Genomic DNA, 12,965 nt, shown 5'->3' with positions numbered 1-12,965 from the left:
TTGGACATGAGACTAACATGTTCTTTATCTTCTACAAGAAGGTATTAACTTTACAAAGCAGCTACTACAGGCCTACAAAGAATCAATAAGAAATAATTTTGATGGCCTTAATTGGCAAGATTATATTTAAACAAATTTCAAACGAATGACGACATTTCTATAGCTTGCTTCATCCAAATTTTCATTTTAAATTTCTATAGGTAGATTTTTCTCCATACAAAGTTTGTAATGAATAATCAAGTGCCTTTAAGCCCAAATCAACAACAATAAAGACAAATTTGGGTTTTAAAAGTTTTCAAGGGGGGTGAAGGGTGCAAGTAGCCCCCCAAAATTTAGTAATTTTTAATATTTTAACCTCCCCCCTTCAATTTTTTTACCTCTACCTTGGGGGTGCCATAGACACCTCCAACCATTTTTGAGAGGGTACATAACCCCCCAAACAATTTTTTGGATGGGAGGGGGGGGGGGTACAATTACAATTATATGAGGTAACAAAGAGAGGGATTGACACAAAGTCTTGCACATTCCTAAAAATAACTCCCTAAACGTTGCTCTTAACCATCCTGCTCCCCTCTATTGAAGAAAAAAAAATTATTCCTCTAGATTAAAGGTACATAACATAATGTCAATATTTATCCTTTTTTTCTAAAAAATTCAGTAATTTCTAAGGAATTTATTGATTTATCTTCTTATGCTGCAACTATATTTGTAAAAATGATGCAACAATACATGTATTTTATCATGTGTAATTGTATTTCCTAATGATATGGTATCAGAAAGTCATCATGGATCAGAGGAAAGTCAGCTTCGGAGGCAGAAAGAAGTCACGCCATACATTTACACATATCTCCCCTTTATAAGTTCATCCAATACATGTGTATAAATCTAAATAATAAACAAGAATAAAAATATACAAATAATAAACAAACAAAAATGTGTGTTAAAAATTTTTAAGCATGACACGTCATGATTTACATAGCTTTCAAATTCACGGTCATTTATTTGAATGAATTTCTTGTTTCAGACAGACGGACGTACAGCAGAGCACCCCCACCCAAGTTGTTATACATATGACGTGTTCGATGGTCCGATGCATTTTTGCCAAAGCGCACGCGCTGTAATTCTTTACGTTTACCAAAGAGACAATGGGGGTAAAATTGTTTTGAAGACATTATTTTTAAAACTTGGATTAAAATTTTTAAATTTATTGTTGTACAATGCTTCGAAAAACAATTTTAGAAATAAAGAATATACATTCTACAAAATGTTGTTACCCCATAAAAAGCACAAGGCCTAATGTAGTTGTACTGTCACGACTATGTAAATGTACCGGGTCGCCTATCAAACATTCTCGAGGAGTTTTTTCTTACAAAAGTCAGCTATGAAATAAAAATATTATTTCAAAAAATAGGTTGCTGACGTATTTTAGATTATGAAAAAAAATTTAAATGTGTGATTTGAAAGCTAACTCCAATATTAAATATATTTATGGGTGGATAAAATTCCATGCATTCCCTTTAAATCCGTGACGCGCCAAATTATCGATCGAAGCGGCCTTTTCATAGAAATGGCAAGCTATAGAAATGTATATAGTGTTATCAAAGTACTGCTTTTCATGTAATATAAATAGCGCTCCTAACATCTAGGGTGAATCTATCTAATACCGATTGGAGAAAGAGACAAAAAATGTCCTGAAACACCCAAAAAAAAAAACAAAGAAAACCCCTAAAAGCAATCGGGTCTGTGGAATCTTACATAAAATGGAGAACTGAATTGGAATATGTTAGAAAGATCTTGAATTACAGCCACAACCTTATTCCTGATAAAAGAATATATTTTATCTACGCAAAAATACGTTTTTATGTTATCAACTTTTACAAAAGGAGTTTTCTGTTTGTATAAAACGTCTATGATAAAAACTTCTAGCAGACGGTTTTTAAACCGTGCCGGGCCAAAATTTCCCATTCACGCACCCACACACACATTAGTGTAAGCTGTCGGCTCTACTAGCCGAGGTTCTTTAGTTTAGTACAGAAACGCCACGCCAGACACTCTGCACTCAGAATCATTGGTCCCAAGCAGGCCAAAAGAACATATCCATCTTTATAATTGCTTTCCAATTAAGAACAGTGTTTTTAATTACCAAAACAAGTGTTATTTTATCATGAAATTATATTAATTTAATCTTTTTATATCTTTAAAAAGAATATTCAATTGATTTTTAAACACACGTGATTATAAGGATAGAAAGTGGATATCTAGCTAGCTGTATATCTAGACAGACAGATATATAACTGTCATCTGTTAGCTAATATATAAAACACATAAAAAAGTGAAACTTCATAAATAAGTGAGAAAAAAAAGAGTTTTAAAAATGCCGGCACAGCCGCTAGTGGACAGGTAATTTTATGCCAGGGAAGGGTGAGGTCGACATTAATTGGACATTAAATCTTGATTACCACACGTTCTGTAATTAGTTGGATTAACGATTTTGGCTGCCCACTTTAAATCTTGAATAAATTGACAGTTTTCAAATTTTTCAATATCAATTTTGTAAAGTATATGAGAAGGGGAATTTTGTTTATCAGCATATTGACCAGCCTGGTAGTACATATCCATTTATACCCATTGTTTTATCCCCCTAAAGATCTATGGATATTATCTAGATTTTTTATGAAACGTTTTGTTTCTTCATTATTTTGAGATTAAATTGATTTTTAGTATGTTTTTTTTATATTGTATGTTGATTTTTACCCCTTCAAATATCTTAAAACCAGCCAAATATTAACACTTAACTTCCATGGTTAATGTTTATCTTATAATAAACGGCTAGCTGGCCAACGAAAGTTTAGAAAAAAATAGTCTAGACATAGCTTCTCCTTAGCCATATATAACTATAAATGTATGAGATCAAATAACCCCCTCAGAATAGCCTAAATCCAATCTAATACTAACACTCACTGGATGTTGTTAATTAAACAAGGAAGGGAGAGGTCATTGGCAAGATACTAATTGTCTTTAAATGTAGAATTTGCTTACTAATTGGGAGAAAAATTGATATATCATTTATCATGAATGGTAACTAACTATGACCATTATATGCTTTGTGAGATTTTAAATATCAGGAATCTTAAGAGATAAGACAATGGCCGATAAATTAATCTATTCTTCCTCGATGTAAAAATTCTTGATTTGAAAGACAGATTCAATCTTACATCTCAAAGATTTTTACCTAGCCAACGAATGGAATAACAAGTTTTTAAACTTTGGTATTATTTTTATTTGCAGCCCATTGTCCCCTCCCTCCCTGATAAAGATCAATAATCTTAATCAGATATATCCGCATAATGCAATGTCATAAACTTTGGGGGTTGTATATAATGGGGGTTAGGAAAATAACAAACAAATTATTTCAAGGGGTATCTAAAGGGATAAGATAATGGACGATAAATTGATTTACTGTATTCCCCAAATTATGCAAAAATGCTACATTTGTAGATTGTTATTGGTGCTGGAAAAGTTTGAACCATGATATAATATAAAACCTAAAAAATCAACGAATAAGAGAACGCAATAAAAATGAGATATTTATATGTGGCTGTTTCAGAATACATAGATAGTAATATTAATGGAATACAAATATTTTTTTTCAGGGTGCAAAGTAAGATAGGCGGGCTGCCTATCAATCCCTCCTCCCAGCAGCTGGTCAAACAGTCGCCGCCCAACTCCAAGTACAACCTTAACTCGCCGACCACCAACCGGCGGCGGAGATGGCAGGGCTCGAGGCGGGCCATAACTGTTGGCGTCCTCGTGTTTGTGAATCTTATCAATTATATGGACAGATTGACCATAGCAGGTAGGGTTTTTCTAGTAGCGTAGCTACTCTTTGACTAAGTTATGAAAATCCTTCTGTTCATTCTTTTTAGCTAAGTAACATAGCTCTAATAATACTTAATACATGATTAAACATCATATTGAATTTTGTAATCTACCTATCCATACAAGTAACTACACTAGTACACATCTATTGAAGCGAATCTCACAATTAAGATCATTAATTAGAGAATGATCCTAATTGCACAAAATAGTGATTTAATATGGACGTACAGACCATTAGGGACACATTATAGACTTGCTGTGTTACTTGATTTGTAGGAAGTCAAAATAATAACAATTTCCCCAATTTTCACAACTATTTCATGTATATAACGGCAAAATACTTAACTGTCGTTCAGATCCTAATTATAGAAAAAGCTTCGCTTCTATAATAATTCTTAATTGTCGATTTGTACCTATGATTATTAACATAATTGTCCTTTTACGTATAATGCGAGCGGCTGTGGCCCTAGCATCTAGGTGCTTAGTACTAAAAAAAAATACAAACAAATTAAATAGCTATAACCATCCTAAGACCTACATGAAACTTATAAAGAATAGAAAACTGAATCAGTTCAGTAGTTATGGAAATCTTAAACTAAAGACAAAGAGAGCCTTACTACTTTATATCATAGGATTAATGATTTATATCCTTAATAAGATTGGTTGGAACTGAAGGTATTAGATTAATCCTTTCTACCGATAATTAAATATCTGAACAGAGAAAAAATCCTCTAATGAAAAAAAGCTTTTTTTAGAACAAAGTTAATTAAATCTGCAGATTTTTCAATTTTATTGAACAAGGGAGAGGTCATTTTCTAGTAAATCCCGTAAAGGTGTGTGTTATAAGGCCTAAAAATAGTAGTAGAACGATAAGGTGCTCTATATATTTGTATTTCCTATTGAATAGAACAATAGGGAAGAAATTTTTTTTTTTTTTTTTTGATAACCGTACCTGGAATATCTGAAATTTTTATCAAACGCTTTGTTTGGCTCAAACTGACACAAATAAAAAAAAATATAATTATAATAAATCAACCTGTAAAGAATGACTTCTTCCTTTGTTTAATGGTATAGATTGTTCTTAACCTTTACCTTGTACCTATAGAAAACATTATTATTATAATTATATTTTTTTTTAATTTTTGTCAGTTTGAGCCAAACAAAGCGTTTGATAGAAATTTCGTATTTTTTTTAGATAATCCAGGTACGGTTATCAAAAAAAAAAAAAAAATTTCCCTATTGTTCTATTCAATAGGGAATACATATATCTAGAGCACCTTATCGTTCTACTACTATTTTTAGGCCTTATAACACACACCTTTACGGGATTTACTAGAAAATGACCTCTCCCTTTTTTGTAATTATATAGACTGAATACATGTGGATATTGACAGGGGAAAAACTATTGTTAATTTAGGTTGCTAAAATGGATATAATTAATTGGTCAGTTCGTTCATCCAGTAGGTGGAGGGGATGTAGGGTTTAGCAAGCTACAAGTTTCACTTTATTAGAGTTCATGATAATCGGGTGTAAGATCTTTGTAATAATATATTCATTATTTTTGTAGTTTCTTTAATGGTTGTAAACAAACCCCTTTGAAAAATTTTAACAGTAGACAGTCAGACGAACAACACATAATTTTAGAAAATCTTGAAATTCTCACTTACAGCAAAATATCAAACAACCCATTTAAATATGAAAACTGAATGAATTTTCATGATATCAATCAAAATATTTTTTGGCCCAGAGCCCAATTTTTCAGACTTTGCGTGCATTTCGCCTTTAGAATCGCAGCTACTTTATAATTTGGTTTTGTCAGTCCGTTATTAATGATAAACATTAACCTGCGTCATACTGGATATTTTAAAAATGGCCCTTTTTGCTTCGTAGTCTGTCACGTGACATTAATAGTTACAGTAGAGAGAATGCCTTGGCTCCTAAACAAGGACAACTCATTACAATGAACAGTTTGACACAAATGCATGTTTGTTTTATCATATATATAACGCGCTATGTGTTGGATAAAAAGAGAAACCTTGGTCCCCATACTTATCCTTGGTTGTTGGACCTGACGTTATTGTCATAGACATTTGCCTCAATGGATTTATTGATGGGGGAAAATTTCTCGTCAATAAATCTACCATGATCCTCTTTTATTGGTCAGTTTGTTCATCCAGTAGGTGGGGGTGGGGTAATGGGTTTATCGTTTTTTTAGCCAGTTGCGAGTTAGAGTTCATGAAAATCTGGTGCAAAATCCAAGTAATAATATATCGATTTCTGCCTCACACATTGATATACATGGAGGCTAATTTTTCCTTGTACTTTTAAAAATAACAGCCCTGGTCTCATTTAGAAAACCAAGACAAGAAAACTAGTTTCTAAATAAATGCAATGATTACGGAATGTTATACAAAAAATGGTTATATAAGCCACACTTCTTAGAAATAATGAATTTACTTTCTAGGAAATAAAATGTAATTTTTGCAAATAGGCAGCTTTGACTTCTATTCCAAACATTAAGGGGATGTAGAATAGTAAAAAAAAGTCTAAAACCACCCTAAGACCTTTAAAATGGAGAAATCAATCGGTTTTGGTTATTACTAAGACCTTAAAGGACAAACAAGTACTTTCTACTTTATTTCACATAGGATTATTTTTTGATTAATAGGTTGTTATAAAAAAAAAAAAACAAGGATGACAACATCCATAAGTAGCGAAGCATAAACAATTAAATAAGAATTTAGATATTAGTTGACAAAAGCATGTATATTAGGAAAAAAATCACGAAACCTTTTCAAAATTTGTTTTTAATTTCTTAATATTTATTTATATTTCATTACTATGACTAACACACTGATGGTCAAAGTAAATTACTTACTGGATGCGGAACAACGGGAAATTTAATTTTGATATTTTTAACTACAAAAATTTAAAAAAAAACGGATCATAAACACCAAAGATATGAGGAAAAGTGTGAAAAATATAAAAATAGCCAAAAACCTGCAAAAAGGCAGTCTGACCGCCATTGATATGTTCTTGAAACGACAGGAAATTTAATTTTGATATCTATAACTGAAAAACTTTGGAAATTTAGCCATAAACACCAAAGGTATGGAGAAAAATGTGAAAAATACAAAAATAGCCTAAAACCTGCTTAAAGTCAGTCTGACCGTCATAGTTGTTTTCTTGAAACGACAGGAAATTTAATTTTGATTCTATAACTGAAAAAATTTTGGAAATCGGGCCATAAACACCAAAGGTATGGAGAAAAATGTGAAAAATCAAAAATAGCCTAAAACCTGCTTAAAGGCAGTCTGACCGTCATAGTTATTTTCTTGAAACGACAGGAAATTTAATTTTGATTCTATAACTGAAAAAAGTTTGGAAATCGGACCATAAACACCAAAGATATGGTGAAAAATGTGAAAAATACAAAAATAGCCTAAAACCTGCTAAAAAGCGGTCCTATCGCCATTGATGTTTTATAGTTAATTGGGCTCCTTGATAATGGGAATGTTGTCAAAAAATTTCAGCCTTTTATCTTTTATAGGAGCCGAGAAAATCACGTTTCCCCCAAACTAAGACGGACAGACGGACAGACGGACAGACGGACATTTCAAATTATAGAGTAGCTTCGCTAAATATGTAATCTTATAATAAGGACTACCAACCCTCTTTCTTTCACCTTTATAGTAGTGGTTCTGTTTCTTTGAGAGGCCAGGGTTGACACCCAATTTTCTGCCCTCCTCCCATATTAGATGGAAAAAGAACAATGTAAAGCTTTACCTAAAAAGGATAAAATAATATACCCATCTTTTTATTATGGTCATATAATCGTTTTAGAGTTTTTAAAATATTTTTTAGTTTCTGTATACCTAACTAAAACAATAAAAAGTATTAAATATGTAGAAATCTATTTAGACATTCTTTTCGTGTCAAGGGCAGTCACAAAAATTACAAGCTAAGGTTCTGATTTTGTACAGTTTATATTTGTACATTTCGTGTTTACTAAGGGATTGGATTTAGAATATACGTGGATATTATAACAGGCGAAAATTTTCGTCAATTTAGGTTGCCATTTCGTCTGTTATTTATTGGTCAGTTCGTTCAACTAGTAGGAGGGGGGGGGGGGGGGTGTTTGGGCAAAGATGGTGGAGAGAGGGAGGAGATCGTCATTTTATCCCGCTACAAGTTTCACTTTATTAGAGAACATGAAAATCTGATGTCAGATCCAAGTAATAATAAATTCATTACAAAGTGTTATTAAGGGGGGGGGGGGTTTAATGCAACCATCTCGTAATCAGTGAGTAAATGGCACTTAGAATTCGAATTTCGATCTGAAATTTTGCATGGATAATCCTTGGTAGGTCTATTTTCCCTTAATCGAACAAAAAGTTGGAAAAGTAACGGCTGGCGGCTGCAGCTCAGCCGTTTAGCCGTTTTTGGCCTAGTTTTAGGGCATGTGACATGTCTTGGGGTAAGTTTTTATGAATACTGAGCTCAAAAATGCTCCAAAAAATAGTGGCGACCCATCCATATGGCAGCTGGGTAACGGCTGCAGCTTAGCTGGGGGAGGCTAAGAGTAGATTGAGTAGATAGGGCTTGTGGGCTGTAGCTGTTACCCAGCTGCCATATGGATGAGCCGCCACTATTATTGGTAGTATTTTGAGCTCAGCACTCATAGATACCTACCCCTGGACACGTCACAAGCCCTATGTACTCATTCTACTTTCGGCCGCTCCCAGCTGAGCTGCCGCCGATACCCAGCTGCCACATGGATGGGTCACCACTATTTTTGGTAGCATTTTGAGCTCAGCACTCATAAAAACCTACCCTAAGACACATCACAAGCCCTATCTTCTCATTCTACTCTTGGCCGCTCCTAGCTGAGCTGTAGCTGTTACTCAGCTGCCATAGATGGATTGGTTGCCACTATTTTTGTAGGGTTGGGCCAGATATTTTTTTGGCCGGACACCTGATACTGGACATCCGGTCGGATATCCGGCCAACGCCGGATATCCGGCAAATATCCGGATATCCGGCAAATATCCGGTTATCCGGCCAAATTACCGGATATCCGGCCGGATAACCAGCCAAATTACTACATATTAAAGTATCAAAAAAGGATTTAGTCCCTTTCGTGGAAAAGGACCTTAAGAGCGATCCGTTGTATTTTTAAAATTGCTTTTAATAGGTTATTTTAGGTAAGGTTAGGTTATATTTGGTTAGGTGATTGCCCCGCAGGGTTAGGCAATTGGCCCCGCAAACCTACTGTGAAAATACAAACAATCGTTCCTTAAGGGGCGTTGCCATGAAAGGGACTATACCTGCAAAAAAATTTCTTCATAAACTAGTGTTATATATTATACTAGCGGCTGCGTCCCTAGTATCTAGGGATATTAGAAGGAACATGAAAGTGCAGAAAAATAACTTATAACCTTACAACCTCTGTTTCTTTCTATCCCATTTTCTGTGTATAAAAAGTAGAGGGCTATAACTGAGTGACTTGAGATTTCTAATATAAAATTTACATAAAGATAAACATATTCAGAAAAAATTGTTCTTATAGCTTCAATAATAAGAAAATTACAGCCATTTAAGATAAAAAAAACAGAGATTTTTGTTGTAAAATATAAAAGATTACATTGCCGGATATCCGGCCGGATAGTTTCAATATCCGGTATCCGGCCGGATATTGAAAATGGCCGGATATCCGGCCCAACACTAATTTTTAGTAGCATTTTTGAGCTCAGCACCCATGAAAACCTACCCCTAGACACATCACAAGCCTTATCTACTCATTCTACTCTTGGCCACTCGCAGCTGAGCTGCAGCTGTTACTCAGCTGCCATATGGATGGGTCGCCACTATTTTTGGTAGCATTTTTGAGCTCAGCACCCATATAAACCTACCCCTAGACATGTCACATGTCACATGCCCTATGTACTCATTCTACTCTTGGCCTCTACCAGCTTAGCTTCGGCCATTACCCGCCATATAGATGGGCTGCCACTATTTTTGGTATCATTTTTGAGCTCAGCACCCATAAAAACCTACCTCTAGACACGTCACAAGCCCTATCTAATCATTCTACTCTTAGCCGCTCGCAGCCGAGCAGCAGCTATTACTTAACTGCCATAACTATTTTTAGAAGCATTTTTGAGTTCGGCACCCATAAAAACCTAATCCTGGACACGTCACATGCCTCATTTACTCATTCTACTCTTGGCCTATCTCGTCTGAGCTGCGGCCGTTACCCAGCTGAGCTGCGTCCATTACCCAGCTACCATGTGGATGGGCCTCCACTATTTTTGTTAGCATTTTTGAGCTCAGCACCTATAAAAACTTACTCCTAGACACGTCACAAGCCCTATCTACTCATTCTACTCTTGGCCGCTCGCAGCTGAGCTGCAGCTGTTACCCAGCTGCCATATTGATTGGCCGTCACTATTTTTAGTAGCATTTTTGAGCTCAGCACCCATAGAAACTTACCCCTAGACATGTCACAAGCCCTATCTACCCTTTATACTCTTGGCGGCTCCCAGCCGTTTTCAGCCGGTTCTAGCCGTTTAGCAGCTGGTACTAAAAATTTTTAAAAATGGTTATTGTTATCATATAACATGAATTAAACCAGAAATATGTTTTAAAAAGTTGATTCCTACGTAATTAATGATGAATTTGCCCAAAAAATAGGCAAAAAACGGCTAAACGGCTGAGCTGCCAGCCGCCAGCCGTTACTTTTTCAACTATTTGTTCGATTTAGGGAAAATAGACCTATCAAGGATTACTCATGCAAAATTTCAGATCGAAATTCGAATTCTAAGTGCTATTTGCTCACTGATTACGAGATGGTTGCATTAACCCCCCCCCCCCCTTAAAATATACAAATCAAAGATGTTCAAACTAAATATAAATACAACCTTTTATTGTACATTTTAAACCTGCGTACTTTCTCGTTCTAATGTATATCTATCCTCGTGAAAAACATGTAAAAATGACGTACATAACGAAACAGAAAGCTAGTCTCTAAAATTGAAGAATAGTACAAGCGATACGGTTTTGATATTTTCATTTTATTTTACAATGAATATAGGGATACGTAAGTTAATTTTTATGGATTGATGTTTTAACATAAGAAAACTTTTCGTTGACTATTAAGGTTCTTTTGATTAATTTAGCTAAAAAATAACGAACGCCCTTTACCACATCCCCTCCCCAACTCAAGATGAACGAACTGACCAATAAATTAGGTCCATGTTAGCCACATAAGTTACTACCCCTGTCAATATACCTACTTATGTTCTAAATCCATAGTCAAAATACTGTCATTTACATTTTATATGTTATTGGTTTTTCCTTTTCTCCTGTAATTCACATTAAATAATACTTATCTATGTACTTTTCAAACCAAAAATCAATAAACTGCAATGTATGACTATGACTAAAACTTTTTAGCAATAAATCACATGGTATTTTTAAAAAAGCGAAGCTACTTTTTAGCTCATTTATTCAGTTCACCTCTAACTAGCTATGCTATGATATACCCGGCTTCTGTAAGAGATAGACGGCTGATTCTTCACAGTTAAATTAACATCTACACTTTTATTTACATGGTCCATCCATCTATCATTTACTCTATGAAGGACAGATGTAGAAACAGAACAGGATTTTCTAAGCTTTCCCATGTCATGAATGTTGCCACTCTTGTTATTACAAAGTACCAAAACTATGTACTTTTTTTCATATTTAAATAATCAATAGGTAAATAATTCAACATTAAAGCTATTAAAAGTAATTTATGTGTATTTTTTACTAACTAAACCTAGTACTTTTAAAAACCAATGACCAAGAAATAAAAGTACCAGGTATAAAAAAAGATTGGTAAGTAATAGGCTTTAAATAAACATCACTTTTCATAAATAAAAGATTTTCTTTATTTTGCTGATTAACAATTCCTTTAGCTCTGAATTACATATAACTTTGGTGTATAAATATTTAATAAAATGCAGTTCTTGTTATAAAATCAATACAAAACTCTCTTCTTTATATGTACTTTGTTTAACTTTTAAACTGCGAGGAAATGAAAGCGAGAATATTTGATAAATCATTTAAAATCACGAAACTTTTATATAAGATAAGAATGATCGACAGACCGACGACGGACAAAGTAAATTCTGCATTGAATATTTATTGTTACAAGGAATCTTCATTAAAAATTTCAGTCTATCACAAATAGCAACCGAGAAAATACATTTCCCTCATTACGTTACAGACAGACGGAGAAAGTTAATTATAGAGTATATTTAGCTATAAACAAGTTGCATCGCATTTTCAAAAACGTAATTTGATTCCTGGTAATCGCAATTAAATTTAGATAAAAATATACGTATATACGGACATAAATGTTACATTTTTAAGTAGCGCAGCTACTCTATATTTTTGTGAGGTTTTTCTGGACATGCATACATAAACACAGTCAACTTTTCTGCTAGTCATAAATAATCAAGATTTGGACAAAAAATAGATAGTTTTTTTCTGTGTTAGCGTTAAGATATATTATAAAAATTTTAAAAAAGCCAAATTATTATAATCAGATCTTAATATATTTAATTTCCCTTTATTATTTTCTAGCTAAGTTGCATCTATTGTATTTAATCGTTCTTGTTTTCATGAAATCTGCACATGTAAGCTCATATGACATTTAAACCCTTATTTAAAAACGTATAAATATCTATTCCTCTACCAGTGATAAAGGAATGGGACAATGAATATAAAATTAATTTTCTTTGCTGTCTTAAACTTTGGGTATTAAAACTAATGCAACTTTTCTTTGATTAAGACTTTGTGGACTAGTGCACATGATGCCGCTGAATTTGCTATGATTCTAGCACACCAAACATATGTCTGTTTAAAAATACAGTTTCTAACAGATATAATATTGTTTTTTTTTCGTTGATATCAATGACAACTTTATACTTTACAAATAAATGAAGGTTATATTATATTCAATTTCTACGTAGTCTTATTTTGAACTACCTACCTAAGTACTTATTTTATCTTTAAATACTTATATATTTGGTTTTGGA

At 33.6% G+C, this 12,965-nt stretch overlaps 1 protein-coding gene across 6 annotated transcripts in view; it reads left to right on the top strand.

The window, feature by feature from the left end:
- The first annotated feature begins 1,926 nt into the window (after nt 1-1,926).
- The window catches only part of LOC145314015 (protein spinster-like), a 44,402-nt gene continuing 33,363 nt past the window's right edge, over nt 1,927-12,965 (top strand). For 4 of the 6 annotated variants that reach the window (XM_080153741.1, XM_080153740.1, XM_080153737.1 and 1 more), the window contains exons 1-2: nt 1,952-2,400; nt 3,654-3,856. In XM_080153741.1, coding sequence (XP_080009867.1) covers nt 2,375-2,400; nt 3,654-3,856 — 229 coding nt within the window. In that variant the 5' untranslated portion in view covers nt 1,952-2,374. Of the gene's footprint in view, nt 2,401-3,653; nt 3,857-12,965 lie in introns of all 6 variants that reach the window. The other 2 variants (XM_080153739.1, XM_080153738.1) reach the window with 2 other exon arrangements.

This window comes from Acartia tonsa, chromosome 3 (assembly GCF_053477335.1).
Source record: "Acartia tonsa isolate MP-2025a chromosome 3, ASM5347733v1, whole genome shotgun sequence".
In the NCBI taxonomy this organism is placed as follows: domain Eukaryota; kingdom Metazoa; phylum Arthropoda; class Copepoda; order Calanoida; family Acartiidae; genus Acartia; species Acartia tonsa.
The sequence above is the reverse complement of the archived record's forward strand: the minus strand, read 5'-3'. Positions and strand labels throughout refer to the sequence as shown.